The 27,216-nt window shown below is 43.3% G+C and overlaps 1 protein-coding gene and 1 long non-coding RNA gene across 3 annotated transcripts; one reads left to right on the top strand and one right to left on the bottom strand.

Annotated features, from left to right (window-relative positions):
- Nucleotides 1-1,336: 1,336 nt before the first annotated feature.
- On the bottom strand, nt 1,337-21,140 carry MPHOSPH6 (M-phase phosphoprotein 6). Of its 2 annotated transcripts, XM_032853875.1 has the most exons (6): nt 21,061-21,140; nt 16,533-16,640; nt 15,769-15,881; nt 6,234-6,324; nt 1,926-2,020; nt 1,337-1,511 (listed from the first exon to the last, which is right to left on the bottom strand). In XM_032853875.1, the coding sequence occupies exons 3-6, from the start codon at nt 15,876-15,878 to the stop codon at nt 1,376-1,378; spliced, it is 432 nt and encodes a 143-aa protein (XP_032709766.1). In that variant the 5' UTR covers nt 15,879-15,881; nt 16,533-16,640; nt 21,061-21,140; the 3' UTR covers nt 1,337-1,375. The 2 variants fall into 2 exon arrangements, with proteins under 2 accessions (XP_032709766.1, XP_032709765.1); XM_032853874.1 differs by lacking the exon at nt 16,533-16,640 and having other exon boundaries at nt 21,061-21,111.
- Nucleotides 21,141-21,269: 129 nt separating this feature from the next.
- Nucleotides 21,270-24,148, top strand: LOC116865606. Its single transcript, XR_004382241.1, has 2 exons — nt 21,270-21,302; nt 23,709-24,148. It is a non-coding gene; the product is annotated as an uncharacterized LOC116865606 (long non-coding RNA).
- Nucleotides 24,149-27,216: the final 3,068 nt, after the last annotated feature.

Below are 27,216 nucleotides of genomic sequence, written 5' to 3'. Positions count from 1 at the left end.
TTAAAAGAATGAGAGGCAGGAGCAGAGAGGTGTCAGGTTTGAGGACAGAATCCACTTGACACAGACGTTACACGCGAAGAAGTGACTGATTATCGGGAACAATGATTAGGGTAGAGGTCAGAGGGGGACGTGGGTGTGAGAGCCTGCTGTGAGTGGGAGAGAAGTCACGGTAAGTCGCAGTCTGCCAGTATTTGCAGATTACCCTATTACCTAAATGGTCTTGTTCGATCCCGGCGCACTTTTCCAACAATACAGAGCTACCCCTGCTACTCATGGGCAGGCAGAGGTTTTTCCTCATCCATACAATGCTGATGGAAGAGACACTAGCAGGAAATATTCAGATTTAATATGCCTTGGGGAAAACAGCGTGACTTTGTACCAGCAAATCTGGGCATTCCTACTTCAGAATGAGTATCTTAAAACCCAGTGCATTTTCTTTCCTGGGGCCGGTAAAAACACAGGGCTCCAAGGAAAAGCAGCAAAATATGGAAAGAAACTCTAGGTTATATAAGCGAGCTGCCGGTTCGGAAAGTGGTGACTTCTCTGTGCAAATGATTTCTTTGTCCAAACAGAATTAAACAGGGTACATTTCTATGGGTTAATGACTTTCACAGTGATTAAAGTAAGAAACTGATGATTGTTTTTAACCCATAAAAACCAGTATCTTATGGTTCAATTTAACACATTATCATATTCTCAATTAATGACTGGCTTTTTAAAGTTAGCATTTGGATAAAAGTTCCAATACCGAATTAGACTAAGACTATTATTTGAAAGCATAAGAGAAGAGAAAAAGTACACGAAAGCTTATTTATTACAGAACAATTTTTATTAATAAAAGCCTTAAACAAAACCCCACAATTCCACAAACTAACAATGACCTGGCAGCATGCCAGTACTTTGGGCTGGAGTGGTACGTTTGCTCTTGATGAATTTACATATGATAAGTCCTCATGACATCTGATTCCAAAATATATGGATACATTGGCTTGGGATGATTAATAATTTAAAGTAAAATATAAACATAAGGGCAACTTAAACACTGGATTAATTTATGTATGTCAATTCAAGGTCAGTGACTAGAAAGCTCTGTTAAAAAAAAAAATCTGTGGTCAAAAAGATCTTTAATTAGGAAGCAACCACATACCTCTGTACATTTGAAGATTGAGGGCTAAAAATCCCATCCTGAGGAACACCATTAAGCAAAGGATGTATAACATCCACCACACGTGTTTCAAAAATGGCATCTTTCCAAAATTGTCTACTTCTTTACAGATAAACATTATAGTATTAATAATTAGAGAGAAGCCATCAGAATGAGTTCCAAAACATGCTCTCACAAAGCTACACTGAGCTCTGTCTCAAAGCATCTACTTTAATCCTGGGGCTTTAGAAACATCTTCTTTACTTTAACTGTTGGTTTTATGTGTCCATTTTCATCTTCTTCATAACTGGCACGGTCTCTTTTTTTGGCAAACTTTTTTCCAATTGTCCCCACCAAGGTCTCATATCTGTTAAGACGGTAAACGGCAGTTTAATTAAACAAACAAAAAACAAGGGAGGAGTCAAGTGTTGTCGAGAATATCAAACCGAACAACATCGAATAAGAAAAATCAAAATGATGATTAAAAGTAACTGATTGAAAACTTAAGAACTTTTCCATGAATGATTAAATTCTTCACCGTTTTGTTTTTGCACTATCCTAAATAAAGTGAGATATCTTAAAATATTGAGAAGCAGCATCAGACAAGAGCCCTCAACTGCCCGCCTCTGAAAGGTATGAACCCCTCCACCCCAGCCAAATGTACAGGAAGCAGAAAGCCATCTTCCCAGTGGGCCACTCCATGGAAGACTGTGGAAGTGCCCATGGCAGAGCCAGTGAACGCTGGGCCCAGATTATAATACGGTTCTGAGGTGACTGTTACCTTCTGGCCATTTCTTCATCTGACACATCGAGCTCCACTGCTTCATCTTCAACTTCTTCCACCTTGTTCTTAGCGTTCATCTGGAGCATTAATTTCTGAAAAATGTAACAACGCTTTCAGGGCTGGAACAGGCTTATGAAAGAAACTGGTATCGGATGTATTTGAAGGTAGAGAAACAGAAGTCACAATGTACAGGAGTAACCAACATTTATGAAGGGGTTCTTTTTTTAAATTTTTTTTAAAAGATTTTATTTATTTATTTGACAGAGATCACAAGTAGGCAGAGAGGCAGGCAGAGAGAGAGAGGGGGGAAGCAGGCTCCCCGCTGAACAGAGAGGCTGATGAGAGGCTCGATCCCAGGACCCTGAGATCATGACCTGAGCCGAAGGCAGAGGCTTAACCCACTGAGCCACCCAGGTGCCCATCAAGGGGTTCTCTGTAATACATTCCTCCACAATGTGCCAACTGAAGTCAGCTGTGAATGGAAAAAATAGTAAGATAAAGCCCCACAAGATTGGACCTATTAATGAATTTAAATTGTATTTGAGATCGTAAATCTCACTGGTTACTTACAACTAAAGCAGGCACACTCCTAACACACTCTGGTGAATGAGGAAAGAAAAAAACAAACTTTCAGATTTCCTCCAAACTTCCCACCTTTGAGCCAACTGGAAGAAAACTACACTCAAGATGATACTAACTGCAGTTTCTGGTGGTAGCGGTGGGGCCGTGGCAAATTACTGGACAGAAGGACTGGGAGGTTGGCTCTGACATCATGGGGAGGACCGGCCTCATTCCAGAACACGAGGGCGGATAAAGCATTCTACATGATGTCCACGTGCCACAGTCACCTCCATTTCTTTTTTTCACATTATTAACCTTTTCTTGATTGTTACCCCCTGACAAATATCTTTTTTTTTTAATGTACAATGTCTTCTTTTTTAGCAAAGGCAGGACGAGGTAGGGACAGCCACGGAGAAACCAGTTTCCATTAGCTTTTCCAACATTTAAAGGACTGAAGAGAAAACAATTCTGGGAATACAAGCTTTGTGAGGGCACAGAATTCGGTTTCCTGCTGATTTCCAGTGCTCCAGAGGCTGGTGAACCTCAGGAACAGAGTAAGTCTTTACTGAGCAAATAAACTCCACAGTGGGGGACACTAGAGACATACAATATTAAAAACATGTTCTCGGGGCTCCTGGGTGGCTCAGGCAGTGAAGTATCTGACTCTTGATTTTGGCTCTGGTCATCGTCTCAGGGTGCTGGGACAGAGCCCCGTGTTGGGCTCTGTGCTCAGTGGGGAGCCTGCTCCAGATTCTTTCTCTCCCTCTCCCTCTGCCCCCTCCTCTCTCTCTCTCAAATAAGTAAATCTTTAAAAAAGGAAGACTTTTATAAAAATGTGTTCTAAGTACATCCTCCTTATAATGAAGTAAGTGCTCTCAACCTGGTATCTTTTCTTTCTTTTGCAAATTTTTATTATTTTTTTCTTTTAAAGATTTTTGTTTATTTGACACAGAGAGAAAGATCACAAGTAGGCAGAGAGGCAGGCAGAGAGGGGGGGGAAGCAGGCTCCCCGCTGAGCAGAGAGCCCATCCCAGTGCGGGGCTTGATCCTAGGACCCTGAGATCATGACCTGAGCCAAAGGCAGAGGCTTAACCCACTGAGACACCCAGGTGCCCCTCAAGTTGGTATCTTTTCAAACCAGGTATATATATACCTAACCCTTCTCCTGTTTTGTGACAGCTCAGATCTGCAAGTCAAACAGTTCAAAATCTTTCCCCAGAGAGAACGTATTCAGCGTTACAGAGGAGCAGTCACGGAAGCCATCTTCTAATAGTCTCCCACATCAGAATCCTTTTCCCCTCATAGGAGACAGACCCTGGAGTGCCTGCCTACCCCAACCCTAGTCTCTGGGCATCACACACTCATCATCTTTGCTTCCCCCTGACTCTCCCTTCAGCCCAATGCCTTCTTTCCCTTCCTAATCCAAAGCTTTAAGCAGGCTAAGCCAAGGAAAATACCTATTATAAACAAACACTTTTAGTGCTGACTTGCGTAAATAGAACATCTTAATTATCATATACCCTCAAAAAAGGTGTGGGGGGGGGAGAAAACCTATAATCTTTAAATAAACTCTGGCAATTAACTTGGTTAAAACTGTGATTCTCTGGGAGAAGATATTTGCAAACGACATATCAGATAAAGGGCTAGTATCCAAAATCTATAAAGAGCTTATCAAACTCAACACCCAAAGAACAAATAATCCAATCAAGAGATGGGCAGAAGACATGAACAGACATTTCTGCAAAGAAGACATCCAGATGGCCAACACACACATGAAAAAGTGCTCCACGTTGCTCGGCATCAGGGAAATACAAATCAAAACCACAATGAGATCCCACCTCACACCAGTCAGAATGGCTAAAATTAACAAGTCAGGAAATAACAGATGCTGGCGAGGATGTGGAGAAAGGGGAACCCTCCTACACTGTTGGTGGGAACGCAAGCTGGTGCAACCACTCTAGAAAACAGCATGGAGGTTCCTCAAAAAGTTGAAAATACGGACACCTGGGTGGCTCAGTTGGTTAGGAGACTGCCGTCAGCTCAGGTCATGATCCTGGAGTACCCAGATCGAGCCCCAAGTCAGGCTCCCTGCTCGGCGGGAGTCTGCTTCTACCTCTGACCCTCCCCTTCTCATGCTCTCTCTCTCAAATAAATAAATAAAATCTTAAAAAAAAAACCCCAAAGTTGAAAATAGAGCTACCCTATGACCCAGCAATTGCACTACAGGGTATTTGCCATAAAGATACAAACGCAGTGATCCAAAGGGGCACGTGCACCCGAATGTTTATAGCAGCAACGTCAGAATAGCCAAACTATGGAAAGAACCTAGATGTCCATCAACAGATGAATGGATAAAGAAGAGATGGTATATATATACAATGGAATACTATGCAGCCATCAAGAGAAATGAAATCTTGCCATTTGTGATGACGTGGATGGAACTAGAGGGTATTATGCTGAGTGAAATAAGTCAATCGGAGAAAGACAATTATCTTATGATCTCCCTGATATGAGGAAGTAGAGATGCTACGTGGGGGGTTTGGGGGATAGGAAAAGAATAAAGGAAACAAGATGGGATCCAGAGGGAGACAAACCATAAGAGAATCTTAATCTCACAAAACAAACTGAGGGTTGCCGGGGGTAGGGGGGTAGGGAGAGGGTGGTGGGGTTATGGATATTGGGGAGGGTATGTGCTATGGTGAGTGCTGTGAAGTGTGTAAACCTGGCGATGCACAGACCTGTACCCCTGGGGCTAATAATACATTATATATAATTTAAAAAACCTAAAAAATTATTAAAAAAAAAACCCTCCAAAACAAACTGTGATTCTCTACAGGCATCCTCAGAGAAGTGGTTTTCAACCAGGGGTAGTTTTGCTCACCGAGGGACCTTTGGCAATGTCTGGATACATTTCTGGTTGTCACAACTGGGGTGTGTTTGTGTGTGTGTGTGTGTGTGGGCATGCACGTGTGTGTGCATGTGCACGCTACTGGTACGCAGTGGGCAGAGGCCAGGGATGCTACTGAACATCTAAAAATGCACGGAGCAGCTCAAAGAATTATCTGGCTCCAGAAGTCAGTGGTGCCAGGGCTCAGAAACCCTGGCTTCAAGTGTCAGTGATCAAACTAAGCTTTATATCATAAGGCTCCATTTCACTGGTGGAGTACCTGATAGGATAGCTTCTAGTACACACGCCAGAATTCTAATAAATATTAAACGAAGGTCTGTGCTTCTCTACAAACCTGAACCTGGAGAATTCAAATCAATAGCTTAGAAGGTGAATATTTACTTCTCCAAACAAACGTTCTAAGAGGTTCATTTAAAAATCTATTTACAAACCTGGATTAAAACCTGCCCATTAAAAAGTCAAATTGCTCCATTTTTAAGTAATATTTTTCCATTAGGAAAGATACATTTACAGGTGCCACAAAATAATTTTTCATAATAGCATCACATGCACAAAAGCCGGACGTCTCTGTGAAAAGAGCGGAGCTGAAACTCTAGCACTCGCAGGGCGCTGTCTGGGAGCGTGTGCTGCTCCATGAAATCACCTCCTAACTCTCCCACAAAACCAGGCTGCAAAGGGCTGCAATTTCTTTAAATCGCTCCACCGGTATTTGAAGACTTGTTATTTTGTATATAATGAGAAGAAACGGTACCTGGTGGGAAAAAACCGAAACCCAATTATTAGCAGAAAGAATTCAATTGGAAAATTTTAAAATTTGAAGCAATTATATTTAATACCTCAACCTCAGGATTAAATCCTCTGAATGACATTCTTCCATAGAGAAGATCTTCACATAACAAGAAACTCTGCTCTTCTATTATGAAACACCTAAGTGGGAAAATTTACCTGTATTAATAGCGTGTCTACATATAGCAAGGCACCACGAATAAAAGTCAACATTTCAAATGAAAAATCGATCTTACTTACGGTTTTTAGTGGAACTGAGTAAAAGTAAGGTAAGACTGAACACAGGGGTCAAAATCAAAATTGATTATCTTGGCCAGCAAAGGCATTAGATGATGAGAGCAGGAGCCTGCAGGCACAGCCTTGTCCAAATTACACATTTAATCTGCATAAATGCCTACACAAGGCAGAGACCTAGGCTATTTATAATAAATCTGGATTTTTCTAATCTGAAGCAATTTCCTTGATGATTACATGTCCCAGCCCCGCCCGCCACCTTTCTTATTAAATACTCTGAAACTGGAGTCCCAGGTAGCTTTAAGAGAGTGTATTAGCTGGAGCTCTTAGCTGTGGACGAGTGGGAGTTTACTGAAAGGACACCAGGATCGCACAGAGTCACCGGGTAGGCTGGATGAGCAGGAACGGAAAACAGGCAGAAATAAGGGTAGCTAGGTCGCTGACCCAAAACCAAAACCGCGAAAAAAAATCTACCCTAGTAAAACTGACATTGCACTGAGGGGGGCTAAGCTCTGGACAGCAGGTGGCACTGGGAGACCAGTGGTGCCCCCGAAAGGGAATGCAGGTGTGACATTTTGGTCTCTAAAAGGAAGTCTCCTCTGAGTCACCAGTTTATTATCCCAGTCGTGGGTGAGCATATGTGACTATAGCCCGAGACCGTAGAACTAGCGGCCATAGAGCACACGAGGGAAGTAAATAGCTGGTCTTTAGGGCCTCGTGGCAGAAAGCAGGCGCTACTTCTTGCGTCAAGATTCACTCACTCAGTCAGTCAACACCTTTTCAAGCAAACTGTGTGCCAGGCAGTGTTCTAGAAGCTGGAGGGACAGCCATGGGTAAGAGTCTCTGCTCTCACAGGGGTCCCATTCTAGAGCGGTGCTGAATGATACATGAAGGATTTGTACTGTACAGTGAAAAAGAAGGAAGCATTTATTTCACTCGTGGCCGTAAGAAAGCAGCTGGAACCCAACTGGCCTCCTACCTACGTCAAAGTGGGACTCAGAAGGAAACAATGAACGTGTCAAAGCACAGAGCTGTGGTGCCTGAAAGAAAAGAACCGAAGTAAGCTTTCTGACTGAAGGCAACGGATGCCCGCCTTCTGCCTGGAAGCGACTTTTAGACAGTGGAGCCGGGAGGGGGGTCCAAACCGAGCCCAGTCTCACTGAGCTTAAGAGACCAACACACTGAAGTTCGGGGCTGCCCAGGGGGCAGAAGTACATGGGTCAAGACACCAGAGAGAGGGACATACTTAAAAGACATTCTGGGGCCTGCACACATGGTCCCCTTGAATGTCTGGCTGAGTACTAGGTTGTCTGCGAGCAGGGCAAGTCCAACAGTGTCAGGGGAAAACAATTTCCAGAGGACAGTTACCTGGTGCATTAGTTTCCTAGGGCTGCTGTAAGAAATTACCACAGAATTGGTGGGTAAAGTAAAAAAAATGTATGCTCTCAATTCTGGAAGTCTACAGTCAGTTTCACTGGACCAAAATCAAGGTGTTGGCAGGGCCGCGCTCCCTCCAGAGGCTGAAGGAGAGAATTCACTCTTTGCTTCCGTAGACAGCTAGGAGTCCTGGGCTTGTGACTGCATTACCCCAACCTCTGCCTCCATGGTCACACTGCCTTCTCTTCAACCTCCCTTTTAGAAAGATCTATGTGATGGTATTTAGGGTCCACCCAGACAATTATCAGAATAATCTCCCCATCTAAGGATCTTTAACTTAATTATACCAGCAAAGTCGATTCTGCCATATAAACTAACACAGGTTCCAGCGACAAGGACCTAGATATTACTGGGGGACCATTTTCCAGCATACCATACCTGAGAAAGAAAATTTACTCTAAAACTGTATGTTGAACAAATACAAGACCTTGCACAAAGGAGGGGAATGTCCGAGTTGTGTCTATCCAGAATGGAGCAAAAACGCTGAACCCTGTGACACGGAGCAGAAAGCTCACACCCCAGAAGGAGGGGGTATCTCACAGAAGTCCAGGCTGTCAAACCTACACAAAATAGTGACCAAGCTGACTGGCATGTTAATGACCTGCCTAAGGGAAAATTCAACACTCCATTAAGGAAGACAACAAAATCCAGGCACTGAACAAGGTAATACGTAATGTGAAACACACAGTAAAAAGCTGCTGGTCATGTAAGGTAGCAGGAAAATGTGATCCATACACAGAGGAAAAACAAATCAATAGAAAAAAAAGATGATGGCATTAATAGAAAAGGACTTCAAAACACTTATTATTTTTTTTTAGATGGGGTGGGGTGGGACAGAGGCAGAGACGGGGAGAGGGAAAGAGAGAGAAACTTAAGCAGGCTCCAAACCCAGTGGGGCTTGATTTCCCAAGCCTAAGATCATGACCTGAGTTGAAATCAAGAGTTGGATGCTTAACTGAGCCAGCCAGGAGCCCCTAAAAACAAAACAGTTATTATAAATACGTTCAATGACTTAAAGAAACACAGGAATGTAATGAAGATACAAATAGAGAACCTGAATTAAAATATGGAAACTATGAAAACTCACCAAATAGAAATGTTAACAACAGAAAAAACAATATCTGAAGAGAAAACTCAGAACAGTCCTTTTATCTATTAAAGAAAGTGAATTCATTATTAAGAATCTTTCTACAGAGAAAACTCTAGACCCAGATAGCTTCACTGGTGAAGTTTTTAAAATATAGCTCTATATCTATTTATTTATTTAAGGACTTTATTTATTGACACAGAGAGAGACACCCTGAGAGAGAGAACACAAGCAGGGGCAGTGGGAGAGAGAGTAGCAGGCTTCCCACCGAGCAGGGAGCCAGATTCAGGGCTCCATCCCAGGATCCCAGGATCATGACCCGCGCCGAAAGCAGCCACTTAACGACTGAGCCACCCAGGCTCCCCACTGGTGAATTAAAAAAAAAAAAAAAAAGAATTATTTATTTCTTTTGAGAGAGAGAAACAGAGATAGCAAAAGAGATAGCAAGAGAGCCTGAGTGGGGAAAAGAGAGAGAGAGAAGCTGGCTCCCTGCTGAGCAGGGCTCAACACAGGGCTAGATCACTGGACGCTGGGATCATGACCTGAGCTGAAGGCAGACCTTAACTGACTAAGCCAGCCAGGTACCCTCTAATAAATAAAATCTTAAAAAAATAATAATAATAAATAAAAGAAGAGTCTGCCTTTGGCTCAGGTCATGATGCCAGCATCCTAGGATCACAGCATTGGACTCCTTGCTCAGTGGGGAGCCTGCTTCTGTCCCTGCTTGTGTACTCGGTCTCTCCCTCTCTGACAAATAAAATATTAAAAAAAAAAAAAAAAAAGAAAGAAAGAAATAGGCAGGCCACAAACTCGGAGAACATATTCATAATACGTATATCTGTTAAAGGACCTGTGCTCAGAATATAAAGAACTCTTATCTGTATAGAAGGATGTAAGTTTTATCGCAAGAAACAAAACAAAACCCTACAAACACTGATTTCTGGTTAATGATATGCGTATCTGCAACTTACTCTGAAATACACTAAAAATAAAATGGATTGACAGATGTATAGAGGGATGGATAATTATGCAATATAAGACTCTAGAAAAAAAAGGAAGCATTTCATTTTTAAAAACAGGCAACAGATTTGAATAGGGCCTTCACAAAGGGAGATACGGAAATGCCAATAAGCACATAAGAGTTCTTTAACATTATTAGTCATCAGGAAAATGCAAATTAAAAATCATAATGAGGGGCGCCTGGGTGGCTCAGTGGGTTAAAGCCTCTGCCTTCGGCTCAGGTCATGATCCCAGGGTCCTGGGATCAAGTCCCACATCAAGCTCCCTGCTCTACGGGAAGCCTGCTTCTCCCTCTCCCTCTCCCACTACCCCTCCTTGTGTTCCCTCTCTGGCTCTTTGAGAGGCTCTTCCCTCTCTGTCAAATAAGTAAATAAAGTCTTTTTAAAAAAATCATAATGAGACACCCCTAGAATGACAGAATAGATAAAATTGAAAAGGTAACATCAAACGCTAGAAGGACATGGAAAAATGAGAATTATTCTATTTCCTTAGTGAATCTGTAATAAGACAGTGCAATCACTGTGGAAACCAGTCTGAAAGTTTCACATAAAAAGTTTCTCATAAAGTTAACTCTATGCCAACCTTATGACCCAGCAATTCCACTTTTACCGAAGAGAAACTATAAGTGGAAAGAGTTAGGGGTCCCCCCCAAAAAGAAGGACAAAACATAACATGACACCAGAGAAGTCATTTTAGGCCCCCAGCTATTGTCAGGGAACTCTCTCTGCCTTTACTTGCTCAAGCACACTTCCAGCACAGCTTCCTAGGAGATCAGAATCACAAAGAAATGCAAAAACTTCAGTAGTTAAAGATTTTAAAGGAACAAAGAGAAAGCAAAAACTAACACTCTACCCGCCAGGAAATAGCCTAATCAAATCAGAGACCATTAATCCCTGCTAAGATTCCCTGTGTGATTTCAAAAGTAAGCAAAGGGCACCTGGGTGGCTCAGTCGTTAGGCATCTACCTTCAGCTCGGGTCATTGTCCTGGGGTGCTGGGATCCGTCCCACATGGGGCTCCCTGCTCAGCGGGAGCCTGCTTCTCCCACTCCTATTCCCCCTGTTTGTGTTCCCTCTCTCTGTCAAATAAATAAGCAAAATCTTAAAACAAACAAACAAACGAAAAGCAACACCTTGCATCAGGAGCCCAAGACCCCGCCCCATCCACATTATACTAGCTCTCAGAGCACTCCCATTAGCCCCTTCCCCTGGAGGGACCCTTATGGTGGCTGGGAGGCTTCGGAGTAAAGTTAGCCTCCACCCTCAGAGGAGCACAAGCTTCGTTAAGGATAAACGTATCCTGTGACGTTAAGGTCACAGGATACATTTACATAGGCGTGTTTTTTTATTTTTTCATCGCAGGCCTGTTTTTTAAGTATGCCCACAGGACCTCATGTCTGCCTTTACACGTGATGACAAAGCCCCCCTTTCTGAATATTCATTCTAACCCTAAATAAAAGAAACCCACTCACCCTCACTTGGGAGAATCATGGCTTTGAAAGTTATTCTCCATGATCTCTTTATTTGCTGCAAAAAGTTTCCTTTGTGGGACCACTCTACGGGTCTGTAGTCCTTACCTGTAACTCGGCAAAGGAGTGAGCTCAAGTTAGTTCCGCTACAAAATGAAAACAGGATCTATCCAATTCATACAAATTCTTTTTATCTAAAGAATTTGTCTTTGGTTGCTGTATAAAAAGTGGTCTGGACGGGCTTCTTGGATAGATGACATCTGATCAGCCCAGATCAGAAGGCAACGAGGAACACAACATGAGGCCTGGGGAAGAAGAGCTGTGGGACCAGTTAAAGACCCTCAGAGGGAGTGGAAGGGGCCCATCTGAGAAAGAGTGAGGAGGCCTTCATGACCGGGAAGGAGTGGCAAAAGGGAACACTGGTAGGAAGTCAAAGGTATTTTCATGGTGCCACTAAGGTGATGTCTTCTTCACTGTGCTGACAGTTACAGGGCGGGTGCAAAAGCAATTGTCAGTAAGAGCTCATCTTGGCATGAATGACAGTAGGACACCGTACTATGCTAGTAGTCACTGCTGGTTTTCAAAGTCTAAAAAAAGGGAAAGAAGCCAGTAAGAATACTTTTGATGAAGCAGGAAAAAACTACTAATTTTCATGAATCTCGGCCCGTGATTATACTTCTCAAGAATATTCCGCATGTAAAATGGTAAGTGCTTCTGCACAGTGAGGCATGATGACCATCTTGAGGAAATGCACTTGTGTGACTGAGTTCTGAGCTGAACTAGCCACTTTTTTCATGGAACACTGTAACTACGGTTATTCAGACTTGGGTACTTGGCAGACGTTTTTCTGAAAATGAATCAAATGAACTTGTCACTTCAAAGGAACAACTGACAGTACTTGTTGCCAGTTACAGAATTCAAGCTTTCGAGCAAAAATGAGAATTCTGAATAGCTTGTGTATGTCATCTTGGACTTGAGAGCTTCTCAATAGTTAGGGGAGATTTTTCTGATGAAACCCACGGTAATATTAATGAATGTGGTTTTTGATATCCTATAAGGAAATGAGTTAACATTTAGAAAATCTATACAACTCACTGAACTAATATTTTCCAAATGAGAAATGCATGTTATGAAATGATGCATGGATAAAAGATTTATTCCAAATGCAAGGTAGACTGACGATTATGAAAAATGTACCGACACTGTGAGATTCCACACTGCCATTAAAGAAACTATTAGTTACTGGGTTTTGGAGTAGTGTAAAAACAATTATCTGAAAAGGTTATTATAATACTCATCCCCTTCCAATTACATCTCCTGTGTAAGGGTGGATTTTTAAAAAAATATTTTATTTATTTATTTGACAGAAAGAGAGATCACAAGCAGGCAGAAAGGCAGGCAGAGAGAGAGGGAGAAGCAGGCTCCCGCTGAACAGAGAGCCCAATGTGGGGCTCGATTCCAGGACCCTGAGATTAAGACCCGAGCCGAAGGCAGAGGCTTTAACCTGCTGAGCCACCCAGGCGCCCCAGGGTGGATTTTCTGTACGTGCCTCAACAACAGATACAGCAGGCTGAGTGCAGAACTTGAGAGAACCTAGTCAGGAATGAACCCAACTTCTGTTAAGATGCACAGAAATGTTAAGATAAAGCCATTCTTGTCATTAACATTTTTTGGTCTTGAGAAACAGTTATCTTTCCTTTTTTATTTTTTTTTAAAGATTTTATTTATTTATTTGAAACAGAACAAGAGAGAGAAGGAGTGAGAGAGCAAGCACAAGCAGGGGGAGCAGCAGACAGAGAGGAAAAAAGGCTCCCCACTGAGTAGGGAGCACAATGTGGGGCTGATTTGGATGTTACACATGGAAGGGGTCCTTTGCAGTCTAGAACCAGGTTTCCTTCCTGTGGGATTACTTCAGGGTGGCTGTGCCCTCTTATGAAGGTAGCAGCTCTTGTAAGACGTCTTCTGTTTCAGTCACCCCCTCCTCCCCTTGATCGTCTGGGCCTGGAGAGGAAACTACTCCCACCACACAAGCTACGGGGTATGCACCATCCCGGGTGGCTTCCCTGCGCCCTACTCTGTCATACTCTCAAATCACCCAATCTGGCAGTGTCATCTTCTCCTGCCAACGACTTACCTAATATACACATCTATACACGAACAGGCACTGAATGGTGGCAAAGGTTTATTATTCACTGCTAGGGGCTGACTGCTCGTATCCCCCACAAGATATGTATGTTGAAGTATTACCCCCAGAGATGATCGTATCAGGAGATGAGGCCTTTGGGAAGTGGCTGAAGTCATGAGGGTGGGGCCCTCCTAAATGGGTGTAGCACCTTGCAAAGGAGACGCCACAGAATCCCCTAGACCTCGGGCATCTGGGTGGCACGGCCGGTTAAGCCTCTGACTCCTGGTTTTGCCTCAGGCTGTGATCTTGGCATCATGGAGATCGAGCCCTGGGTCAGCTCCATGCTTAGCATGGACTCTGCTCAGACTCTCTCCCCCTCTGCCCCTAACACCCCCCCCCGGCTCTCTCTCTCAAATAATAAATAAATAAACTTATTTGAATAAAAAAGAAAAAGAAAAGAAAAGAAACCCTTAGCCCCTTTCACTGGGTGAAGACACAGTGAGAAGGTGCCAGCTATGAACCAGGGAGACAGCCATTACCAAAGCACTACTATGGTAGTCCCTTGATTTCAGATTTCCAACCTCCAGAACTATGAGAAATAAATTCCTGTTTTTTTTTTAATAGCTATTATTTATTTTTATTTGTCAGAGAGAGAGAAAGAGAGCGCACGCACAGGAGGGGGAGTGGCAGGCAGAGAGAGAAGCAGTCTACCCGTGGAGCAAGGAGCCTGATGTGGGATTTGAATCCAGGACTCCGGGATCATAACCTGAACCAAAGGTAGAGGTTTAAGCAACTGAGCCACCCAGCTGTTCCTCTGTTCTTTACAAGCTACCAAGTCTGTGGTATTTTGTTTTAGCAGCCCAAAAGGATGAAGACATTTGTCTCCTAGGAAAGGAATCTAAAGGTCATTTTTCTGGGAATATGTTATGTTTGGGGAAAAATACTGAAAACAAGATAGAAACTATCCTGCCTCTCAATAAGTAAAAAAAGAGAAAAAAAAAAGTCTGGAATACTTTGTGCAAGTTCAGTCAAGGGATAAAATAAAATGATAGGTCTTTACCAGTAATGGTCCCTTCCTACACCACCTGCCCCCAAATCCACACCGTCTCTGGCATTGTCTTCCCCTTCTTCATGGCCATCTTGCTTCCTCTGAGAAGCAGCAGAGGAAAGCAAACAGAGAAGCAAGCAGAGAAAACAAAGTACTTTCCTTCCAGAAAAGACCAGAGAAGGTCAGCCAAATGAACAAGGGAATACAACATGTTAAAAACAAACAAACAAAAAATATTAGGTACAGAAAGAAAAAACATAAATGTGCCTGAATAAACAGTATCTTCCATCATGTGAGAAAGTTTAAATAATACCACAAAGTTTAAATACCACAGAGCTCACTAAGGTGAGAAAAGTACCAAAGAGAAAGGAGAGCTTTAAGAAGAATTTAGATAAAAATCAATGGGTGATATGAATCTACCACTTCTTTATGCAAAATTATTCTGGAGCGCCGACCCTGCTTAAAGGTGGAAGAGGAATGGTCTAGTATGGTATCCCAGCATTAGGCACAACCAGGTGGCTGACTCTGGGCAAGTTACTCTCTCAAGCTTCAGATTCCTCAGGTATAAGATGATTGGAATGACAGTAGCCAGTTCCTAAGTCTGCTCTGAGGATTAAATAATTAAGAGATTTAAACTGCTGAGCTCAGTTCTTGGCACATGCTATAGACTCAATAAATGTCAGCTAAGATGATTGGTATTAAAAGCAGTAAAAATTAAAAAAAAAAAAAAAAAAGAAAAAGAAACACACCTGAAACTCTTTACTTGCTTTTAAGAAGCTCAGCCTAACGAAGAACTATATTATTCAAACAAAACTGGAGAGGCCTAAAGTACACACCTTCCAACTTAATCCTCAAACTTAATGTGACGGGGAGCACACCCAGATTCTCATAAAACGCTCCCCAGTTATTACCAGAGATGAGCGGCTGGATACCTTTACTCAATATAAAAAAAAAAAGAACAGTGCTGTAAATGGTGGCCAGTAAAAATGTATCAATCCAAGTAGAACTTATACAGATAAATAATTTTAGAAAACTATTTGCAAAGCTAATTCAAGAAACCGAACAGATACCGTTTTACAAGATTTGTGCCGCTGGAATGAATTCCATTTACAGGGATTTCCCTCTGAAGACCCAAAGCATCATTAATATAATTTCCAATTAACTTACTCTTTTTCTTTAAGCTCTGGCAAATCCAAATACCAGTGCTCTTCGCTAATTATTTTCTTTTCTTCCTCTTCTAGTTGCTTCTTGGTCTCCGAGTCCAGGCCCCTTTGCATGAACTGTTGAAACCAAACCAAACCAGTGTCAGCAGCTAGTTTTCTCGACGTAGAATTGAGAAAAACTCAAATAACTTTATTCCTCCACATGCTTTCCCTCATTTCTCCATCATCTCAGGGGGGAGGGTGGAGCCCCCAGGACCAAGGCTGCTTAGCTCTGCCCTTGACAATGTCACACCAGACTAGCAGGGAAGCCCCCTAGAGCACACAAAGAGGTAACGTGGACTGCCTTCAGAAGACTTTGGAAAGATCTTTCCCATACTTTAGCTCGTCTATTTTAATAAAAACAAACAGTAAAAAACTGCATTCAGTTAGTAGCTCATCAATATTTCAGTTTTACACAGTAATCTGTGGGGAAGGGCTAAGACAAAAGACACAGATCAGGCCAGGCTGGTAGAGCTGGAAAGTGAGAGGAGCAGAAAGCGAGGGCAGAGACTCAATACTTTCCGAATCCCTGGATGACCCGCTGGAGCCCGCTGGTCTCTGCACCTGCTGATCTTGGTCCGGAATGCCTTTTCTCATGCTCCTCCACCTGGACAACTCCTAGCTCTTCTGATACACGGGAAAAGCTACTCCATCTCTGACACCTGCAAGCCAAATTGGCATTTCTCTCCTAGATCCTTCCTATGACATCTTCAAGCAGTCTCACCGCACCTTAATGTTTTGAGCATCTGTCTCTTCTGAAGACCTTGAGGGCAAGGACTTTGTCTAGATGATCTGCTTCCTCAGTTTCAGCATGATGAATGATATGTAGTAAGGGGTCTGTAAACACAGACCGAAGCAAAGCTGTATCCATAAGCCTGCTCTTCGTGAATATTTGTCCCCTGAAAGGCCGACCACCTCTATGGCTGCTCTTTATTCTAAAATGTGCAGAAGCACAATTCGAAATAGGCCAGTAGAAAATGGGCAGTCCAGCTGCTAGCTGCTTCCCTCCAGAAACAGTATTTCCTCAGGGGACCAGTGAACACAGCAAAATGATAAAGTATTAATAAGGGAAAAAAATAAATTCAGAAAACATCTAGGAGCCTATGGAAGTTAAGTCTAGAATTCCACTAGTTTCCATTTATCCCTCTTTCTTTCCCTTGTCCAAGCTCTATACTACTTTTCCCTCCATTCCAACCCTTCCAAAAACACAAGCATTTTTCAGCACAAGGGCTTTACCAAAGAAACGGAATGACAAAACTTGAAAAAATTTGCAAACAAAATACAGTGATAATATCCAGCTCTGATGAGGAACTGGTGAGACTGGATCACTCATATATTGCTGGTGGGAATATAAAATGGTACGACCTCTGTAGAAAACAGCTTGACAGTTTCTTATCCAACTAAATATGCTCTTACCATACAACCCAGCAATTATCCTCTTGGGCATCTATCTCCGAGAAATGAAAACTATGTTCACCCAAAAACTCATACAGGAATATTCACAGCAGCTCTATTTGTTAATAGCCAAGCACAGAAAACAAACAAAATACTCTTCAGCAGGGGGATGGTTAAGTCCTATGATAGTTCCAGAGCATGGAATAATAGTCAGAAAAAAAAAAAAAAAAAAAAAGGGAAGAGCTATTGATACTCAACAACTTAGATGGAGCTCAAGTGAATTATGCTGAATGAAAAAAAAAAAGCCAGTCTCAAAAGGTTACATATTGTACAATTCCATTTACAGAATATCTTTAAAATAACAAAATTACAGGAATGGAGAACAGATTTCCCAGAGCTTAAGGACAGCAGAAAAGACTTGGTGTGGCTACAAATGGAGGCTGAGGGAACCCCATGGTGATGGGACAGTTTTATATCTTGAATGTGGTGGTAGTTACATAAATCTGTACATGATAAGCTGTATGGAAAGATCACACACACACACACACACACACACACACGAGTAAAATGGTGACATAAAATGGCGGCTCTGTGGATTTCCTGGCTTTGCACTGTACTCTAGTGATAAAAGAGAGGGAGTAAAGGGTACATAGGATCACCCTGCACATTTTTTGCAACTTCCTATAAACCCAACATTATTTTAAATAAATGTAAAGGAAATGTTTGCATTCTACCTAAAATCTTTTGTAGTCTTCACCCTTTTACCTGTGTCTCTATCCTCACCCAGGAAAGAACTGGCAGTTTCTGGAATGCATATCCTGTACTTCCCAATCCTTCTGCCTCTACTACTCAACATCATGTTTCCGTTTTCTACCTGGCAAAATATCCACTTGTAAAGGCCCAGAGCACATGTCCTTTGGGCCTTCCCTGACTGTTGTCTGGTCAAGCTCTTCACAGACCCGTTCCCATAAAAGAACATCTTTACCTGCATCTAAGAGTCTTATAAGCACTGGCTTATTATTCAGTATGCTGCTTCTGTGTCTCCCAAAAGACAGAGATTCTGAAATAGCAGGTCATGTCTCTTGCCCATCTTTTATTACTAGCAGTCAGGCTGCAGGCCTTATACGAGAGTTCAATAAAGGTTCTCTGAGGGGCACCCAGGTGGCTCAGGCAGTTAAGCATCTGCCTTTAGCTCAGGTCAGCCAGCGTCAGGCTCCCTGCTTAGGGGAGAGCCTGCTTCTCCCGCTCTCTCTGCTGCTCCCCCTGCTTATGCGTTCTCTCTCTTTCTCTCTGTCAAATAATAAATAAATAAAAAATCTTAAGGAAAAAAAAAAAAAGGTTCTCTGAATGTAAATCCAGACCTATGGTCTTATTCTCCCAGACTCTCATTCTTGGATGGTTCTCTTTAAACCCAGATGCCTCATTTCGTACCTTATATTCTTGGAGACACAACTCACCAATCCTACCCACCTGCCTTTTTATCTCCTATTTTTAGTCAAGTAGATACTATCTCCTATATTTAGTCAAGATTTAGTCAAATAGCTACATATGTGTGTATGTGTGCACACATGCGTGTGTATTCTTTACAGACAGAAAGGCTAGAACACCCTGTGAATATGAATCAAGCGACTCCAAACTTAGGTAGCAATCCAATTCTTCTGACTCTACAGCATTTAAGAACTCTCTCTTAAAGCTCAGTGATTTGGCTTTACTCACAAGTGAGGGCCTACAGCAAGTTTCACAAATTACAGTCCTTAGGCTGAACATCAATTATTGTCAATAAAGTTTTATTGGAACAAAGATATGCTCAATGGTTCTGAGGTACAATGGCAGAGGTGAGCAGGTGCAATGGTGGTTGTTTGGCCTACCAGCCTGAAGTATTTGCTATCTGTCCCCCTTACAGAGAAAGTTTACCAACTCCTGTCTTAAGACCCCCAAAGAGCTATAAGCACATATATGACCTCTCTGCAATCATTTCATCACACCGGCAGAAATGCTTCCTACATCCTTCACTTCCTGCTTCCCAGCAGGATGACTGTCCAGACCCCAACAGGTGACCAAGTCAGAGGATTTCGGGTACACTTGAAAACAAATGTTATCAGTATTAAATCCTCAGCTCTTTCACTCTTGCTCTATACTGAGCTTTGGCTGAACACCTACAGGGGATACGGCAACCTAATGTAGCCGCTCCATTCATTCTCACAGGACACTTCCCTCTGTACGTAGACTAACTCCTGCTATCCCACCAATAAGCTCTTTCTCATCCATGACTGAAGCTGCTAACCCAACTAGAAAAACTGTGTAACTTTCCCCCACTCCTTTGCTTTCAAAGTCCTGTTGAGTCTTCCCCTCACTGGGGTAGGGGCTGATACTTTTTTTGAAGGTAACTTCTTTCTTAAGTCTTGAGTCAGATCTTTGGTCTGAGTCCTAGCTAATCACTCAGCACATCTTCATCTGACGTGCCTGCTTCGCCAACCCACTCTACTTCTCTGATTACAAACCGTGAGTCAAAAGAAGACTCTGTGGGGTAAAAATTCAAATTTTGCTAATATGTATGAAAGAAGTACTTTAGAAACTTCAAGTTATATGACTTACCCTCCCTCACTCACCCTGTTCATCCCTAGGCACACCCTGGCTCAACTCCAAATCTGGCACGTGCAACATCTGCTCTCCAATCTTTCCAAACATTATGCCTTGCTTCCTTTTTTTCTGGAAATTCCCCTCTAAACATGGTATCTAACACTGTGCTGTAGTGGTTAGTGACAAGCAGTACAGAACAGCAGTTAAGGGGTGGGGCTCTGGAGCCAGACTGCCTGAGTTTGGTTCTGTCTACACTACTGGTTAGATTGTGCAACTTTGGGTAAGTTACCTTGTTGCCTGTTTCAGTGCTTCGGCTGCAAGAGTGGTGTAATAACTTAACTGCCTCACAGTTACCAGGCGGATATCAGGGCTGATATATATGCAAAGCACTTAGAACAGCTGTCTGGCACACAGCAGAAACTGTACAAGTTTGCTATTCTTCTTCTTCAAGTTTTTAAGGCCTGGTTGTTTCCCCTGTTTTAAATCCTGTGTTCTTTTTTAAATCTACCCTTGTCTTTTTTGTTTGTTTGTTTCCCCCACTTTAAAATTATTTGTTAAATTGATTCAATTTCGAATCTAAAAATCCAGTTTGCTTGAAGTCGAGGACATTCACCATAACTGTTCTAATTCTATTCCTACCGACCTTGCGATCAGATCATCAGAACTTCTAGTTTGGTCTTTCTTTCACCAATGTATTCTCCAGGGCAGGTAAAGTAACTTCGAAAATTAAGAACAGCTAAGATGCTGTTACCCGTGCTCAATCGCTTCCCCGTGTTCACAAGATAAAGAAAAAAAAAAAATCCTTAATCTAGCTTAAAATCCCTCACATGTTGTGGCCACTGGCTACTTTTCCACTTTTTGCTACCTGCCTTCCAGACATACTGAATTACCTTTAGTTCTTGGAAATCCCAATTTTTTTCGTCTCAGACTGGGCTGCGCCCACTCTCCCACCTATCCTTCAATCTCTACTTCCCGCAGGAGCCAAGTAAGTTCCCGGGGCTACGGCGCTCCGAGCACCACCGCACTCGGTGCCACGGCATCCCGCTTGCTTTCGTGTCTCTCTTTCCTATCCCACCGCAGGGTGTATGAGGGAATCTGCCGGATTTATAACCCAGTTCCCAGTGCCCGAGGCAGAGCAAGCGCTAAGTGAATGAATGAATGTCCGAGCTGGAGGCCCTCCGTGTCTTCCCTGGTGCCCCCGCGCGTCTGCCGCCAAGGCCCCGGCCAGGTCCTGAAGCCCAAGTACCCTTGCTGCCCGGCCCGCCTCCCTGGCTCCCCGCACCTTCATGCGCAGCAGGTTCTTGGACAATTTCGTCTTGCGCTCGGCCGCCATATTGGCTCCTGCTCCGAGCCGCGCACCGCTGCCAGCCTCCGCTGCGCACGCGCACTGCTGCGTGCGTCACGGCGTCCTGTCACGCAACTCGCGTCGCCCCGCCCCGTGCCCCCCTAACCTCACCGTCTCTCGCGCTTTCGGGCGTCCCCGGATGTTCGCGCCGGAGCGCTCGCCTCACGGAGGAGCTCGGGGTAAGGACACGGCCGCCCACGCAGGGGTGAGAGCGACTTGATGTGGGGAGGGAAACGTCTAAAGACGCCGCAGTGGGAGGAGGCCCGAGTTCTGGCACCTGGGAGCGGCCGGTGGCGAGTGTCGTCGCGCGTCGCCGGCCGGGTCGAGCCGCTGAGACCTCTGAGATGCTCGCCCCACTGTCCCGACTGGACTGCGACTGTCACGCGTTTCCATCGCGGACGGCGGGCTTCCCGGGCCCCGCACCACGGCCCGCGTAACTGTTCCTCTCACGCCGAGGACACTGACGCTGGGGAGGGCTGCTTCGCTGGCCGGGGAGTCGGAGGGAGGGGGCGGGGGCGGACCCAGGCAGTCCGGGCTCCGGAAATGCGACGGAAGACGCTGCTGGAGTCACCCTCGCCTCTGTGCGTGAGCGCTCGGTGGAACGGCGCGGCACGGACTCACAGGCGGAGAACGGGCGGCCACGCGTCCCGAAGGACCAGGAGGACAGCAGCCTCCGTGCTGCGCGGCCCACCCGAAGACGGGGTCCCCACGGTTCGCAGGAAAGCCCCGGGCCGGACGCCCCACGCGTGTTCTTGGCGCCGGCTGTCCCGCCTGCGTGGTTTTACCTACACCTCCTTAGAAATCGGGACACCGTGGTGTTGTCATCGTGTCCTTAGGGACCCTGAGGCCTTGGAAGGGAGGTTAAGGCACTGAACCAGCGTTTGCACAGCTGTGAGAGCCCAGAGTCAGGAAACTTGGTGGTAAAACAAACACACACAAAACCAAACCAGACCGTGGCCCTGGCCTGGCAGGTTTTCCCAGTGGAGTCCATAAAGCAATTGTGATACGGTAAGTGGTTGGAGAAGCTCCTTCACAGCTGAGTGTGAGGCCGTGGGCTGCGACCTCGCTTTCCTGCAGCTGACCTTACTGGCCACTGCCAGGGAAGAAGAGAAGATGCTGTGATAGAGTGACTCGTAGGGTTACTTCGGGTAAGGTGGTCCAGGCTGGCTCCTGTCCCCACGATAGTGCTCGCTAACGCTTAAAGTTGAGAAAAACCTCTTCCGCGAAGAGCTGGAGACAGGCTGTTCTGAGAAGAAGGGATAGCGACTGAAAGGCCCTGGAATGAGAGCAAGACAAGAGTTGTCCTCATTTCCCAAGTGGGGACAATAGAGGTAATCATGTTTGGGTCGAATCGTGTCCCTCCAAAATTCAGCAGAGTTTTGTTGTGGAATGTGACCGTATTTGCAGGTAGGGCCCTTAAAGAAGGCCTTTAAAGTTAAAACAAGGCCCTCTTCCAGTGTAGGTCCTCTTCCAGTCTGCTGGTGTCTTTATAAGAAGAAGAAATTGGACACACAGAGAGACCCCAGGGTTGCCTGCATCCAGAGGGAACACTGCAAGGACATAGAAGGTGGCCATCTGCACACAACGAGAGTGGCCTCAGAAGAAATCAGTTCTGCTGACACCCGAGCTTGAACTTACTGCCTCCAGAACTGTGAAAATAAAGTTTTGTTTAAGCCACCCAGTCTGTACTGTCTGGTTATGGTAGCCTGACCGGGCTAGCATACCATGTCATTAGTGATAGATAGCAATTATAGTGATAAGAATCCTGTAAGAAAAGTATGGGGTTCATGAGAGGATATAGCAAAGGCACCTAAACCTTTCTGGCCTGGAAAATGGAAGGACTCTGAAAAGTGTTGACATTGTAGTTGAGATCTGAAAGGGGACGATTTAGCCTGGGGAATAGCCTTCCAATCAGTCTTCGTTTTGTGCTACCATCACTCCCATACATACATGGGACGCATTTGTAGGAGTTCTGACAATTCTGACTCCATCTTGTCCATGTTTCCTTAGTGGCCTCTCTTGGGGTTATATGTTCCAGGACCCCTGGAGATGAATATACGTGTCTTGGAAATGCCAACAAAAGCTAGGATGAGGAGAGGCTTGTTTTGTCCTCCCATGACTTTGTTAGAGGTAATGTAGTTTCCCCTTCTTGACACAGGTGCTGCCATAAGATAACTAAAGTTTAGCTGTCAGGGGTGTGCGAGCCCTTTGAGGTGTGTTTGAACCCTTTGATCTCAGTACAGTGCCCTTTTGCATGTTTCTTACCTTTATAAAATCTGTACATTAAGGTCTGGGTTTTTCAGAGAGTAACTGTGCAGCTGCTATGAATTGTTCTCTGCCCAGTCCCCGTTGTCAGTAAGTTACCCTGAATAAAACTCTTTGTAAACTGTGTGGAGTGACCTGCTTCATTTTCCAGTCTCAAAGTGCCTTCTCAAGGTGGGGGATACTTTATTGTCTCTGCTCCACCTTCTAACATTTCAACCTACAAAAGTGAAATTTTGTACCTACTAAACAATAATTCCCCATTTCCTCCTCCTCTGTAACTACCATTCTATTTTTTATCTCTGAATTTGACTTCTGTTTAGAATTTTGAAAGACGTTCTGTGGGAGCAGATGTGAAGACGTGATCCAGTCTGCTCTCTGCGTCCAGGAAACAGTGCCTGACTATGAACTAGATCTTGAAGGATGAGCACATGTCTTGTCAACTTAAGAGGAAAACAGTTTCTGGCAGAAATAAGAGCATCTGTACATCAGCTAAGGATGCGCCCCATGGTCCCCTCGTTACCAGTCTACTCACAGACTGGATTTGGATTCATTTTTTGAGACATTGCCTTCCTCATGTCACTCTCCAACTCCAAAATTTATATTAACTTACTGTCCGAGAGATAAAGGTCAAATTTCTTCAACCTGACCCTCAAACTTCTACATTTTTATTTGACAATGAAATTACTTGTAATTAAAACTGGTCACCAAAGACTCTTCCTACCCATCAAAATGTAATAAATGAGAAGTGACTTAAGAGTAATAATGTAATTTTAACTTTGGATTAAACCACCTGACTGGAAAAGAAAACTTGAATGCTCTATGCTACTAGATTATAGAATACAGAGAGTAAGTCTCACACTCAATGTGTTGACCTGTTTTATTTACAAAGTCAAGGAAATGGCATTTTGGGGGAAGAGATAATTCTGTAGGTCTCCACATAATTCTGGATCTGTTCATAATGGAATTTTTTGGAAGTGTGAAAAACTTTTCAGTTCTTCCAGTTATATCAAGAAAAGGTCCCCTGAGTCCCTTCACTCTTGAAGCAGATCTTATCTAAGGCTGTGCAGCCCAATACAGTAATTCTAGTTACATATAGCTGCTGAGCACTCAAAATGTGGCTATTGTGACTGAATATTTAATTTTAGTTAAATTTAAGAATGAGCAGTGTGAAATATTTTCTCATTATACACATTTTAGTTTTAGAAGGACTGCATTTCACTTTAACCTTTGAAAATTTAGAGTCCCAAGGTGAGGTGAGCTATACGTGTAAAATACATGGTACGGGGGCACCTGGGTGGCTCAGTGGGTTAAAGCCTCTGCCTTCAGCTCAGGTCATGATCCCTGGGTCCTGGAATCGAGCCCCGCATTGGGCTCTCTGCTTGGCAGTGAGCCTGCTTCCCTTCCTTTCTCTCTGCCTGCCTCTCTGCCTCCTTGTGATCTCTGTCTGTCAAATAAATAAATAAAATCTTAAAATAAAAGTTTAAAAAAATACATGGTACATTTCAAAGACTTGGAACAACAAAAAGCAAAATATCTCAATGTTTTTTCATACCGAAGACATGGTGAAATAATGGCTCAGATGTATTAGTTTAAATCTAGCATGAAAATTTTATCTTTTTTAAATGAGGCTGTGGTAAAACTTAAAATTACATACATGGCTTACATTTCTTCCTCTCTATTAGTTTTTCTTTTGCAACTATCAAAAATTGGTAATGGTTTATTAAATGGGGATTTATTAGAAGGATACTGGGTAGTTTCTAGAAGTAATGGTCTAAGAACAAGGCCAAGTTGAAAGGTCAGAAACCAGGGCAACCCAAGGATCTCAGAAGCAGGAGTTAACTTAGTGCCCCTGCAATAATGAAAAACCAACTGATTTCTCTGCTCTAAGAACACTGAGGTTTTCAAAGTCTAAGAGCGAGTCAAGACCCAATTATGGTTCTTGTAGGACTATACAAAATGGGGGAGGGTAATTCTTTAAAGGGAAACTGGGTGCTGTAAACCAAAGAAGAGATAATGTCTGTAATGGCCAAAATAGCAGTGTCAAGTACAAATACCCATTTGTGGCAAGAAGGAAGGGAGTTCAGTTGACATAGCCCTGCAGGACATATAATTGGTAGAGCCTCAGTTGGGAAACTCAAGTCCAACATCAACTCTACCCTTCCTCTTACTGCTCACCTGGCTCATTTGATAAGCTAGTGTTTATTGGCTGCCTTTTCTATGCAAATTGTGACTAGGTCAGTCCCCTAAAAAATCTAGTTAGTATAATACATCCTTTCTGCTCTTAGATTTAGTTACTTACCAAGTCCTCTTACCACTTACTTGTTTGTGGTTATCTTGATTAGAACTTAGTGCTGAAAGTTGCCTTGCAGGACATCTAGGTAAATAGTTCCTAAACATTGGTTAGATGTGGTTATGACAGAATTATCAGGAAAAATTAAAATACATCAAACCCCAAATCATCCTTATTCCTGGATGATTGTGAGATCAGTCAGGATTTGGACACAGCTGAATTAGGTGAATCTTCTAATTGTGTATACCAAATTGCATCAACTCAGAATTCCAGGTCTGTGAACTCTCCATTTAGCTTTTTTATTGTGCCCCTATTCATCCTTTCTTTTCCATTGTCACAAGCCTATCCTTGAACTTAATGACTGATTTTTACTAATGATTGTGTGATAGCCATAGACTCCTTCTGTTTTTTATACCCCCTGTCTTTTTCATTCTTTAACAAATATTTTTGAGCATCTGTTTTGTTCTTGGCCCTTTGATAGGTTCTAGGGGAACTGCTTCTTCCCTGAAGATATGCCACAGACAAGATACAGGTCCTAAAGACTAAGAGATAAGAGTTATGGCAGGAAACCTAATCTGGATTTGAAGAGCCTGGAGAGCCTTCCTTGGGGAAGTGACATTTAAGCTGAGACCAGAAAGGGAAAGGACTGAGAGGACAAAGGAGTGTTTCAGGGAGGTAGAAAGCGGTTTGAATGATACCCATGGTATAAGCAACAAGTCTGGAGAGGCAAGGTAGGGCCAGATCTCTAAATGCCCCATGTTAAGTCAGTAGGATTTCCAAAGACACTGAAGCTACTGAATTGTTTTAAAGAGGAGAAAGACACTTTAAAATTGTACGATAGAGTTATGTCATTTTTGAGGTCACTCTGGTTGAAAGTGGAGTAGGGAAATGGAGAAAGGAAAAACAAAAGTCATCTCAAAAATTCTTTTAGATACTCTTACTTCTTTTAGATTAATTTTTTTTTTTAAACTAGTTAATCCTATTACGAGATAAAATCCAGGCTAATAGTCACGGCTTCCAATACCTGTCCTCTAGCCTTATTTCCCAACCCTGTCTTGTATACCTTAATTTACTGCCCTTTAGCTAAACTGATCTAGACAGTGTGCCTCCAAACATTCCATATGTACCCGTGCCCCCATGTAAACATTCCTACTGTCTTCTATTTCTGGAACGATGCCTAGAATAATGTTGTCTTTCAACATTACTCAGAACCCGATTCAGATTTTGCCTTCCTCTTACATCAACTGAAAATGATCATTTCCGTTTTCATTCCAATGCTGATAGGGCTGTTTTATAGTTTCAGGGTTTAGTTTTATACTACCTTTTATTGTTACCTAACATGACTGCAGGTGCAGGAGGACAGTTCTGAGTTTTATAGTTAATCTGAATCTTTCATAGCTTCAGGCAGTTAAATACTTAATTCTTATTGAGTGGATATGTGAAAACTGCTGTTTAAAATGGGTGACACAACATCTTTAAAATTATTCACATTCTTTAATAACATGTAAGCCCCAGAACACCTAATCAGTTCTATCTAG

The sequence above is a fragment of the Lontra canadensis genome, unplaced genomic scaffold, assembly GCF_010015895.1.
Source record: "Lontra canadensis isolate GAN:19392208 unplaced genomic scaffold, GSC_riverotter_1.0 scaffold8, whole genome shotgun sequence".
NCBI classification, from domain to species: Eukaryota; Metazoa; Chordata; class Mammalia; order Carnivora; family Mustelidae; genus Lontra; species Lontra canadensis.
The sequence above is the reverse complement of the archived record's forward strand: the minus strand, read 5'-3'. Positions and strand labels throughout refer to the sequence as shown.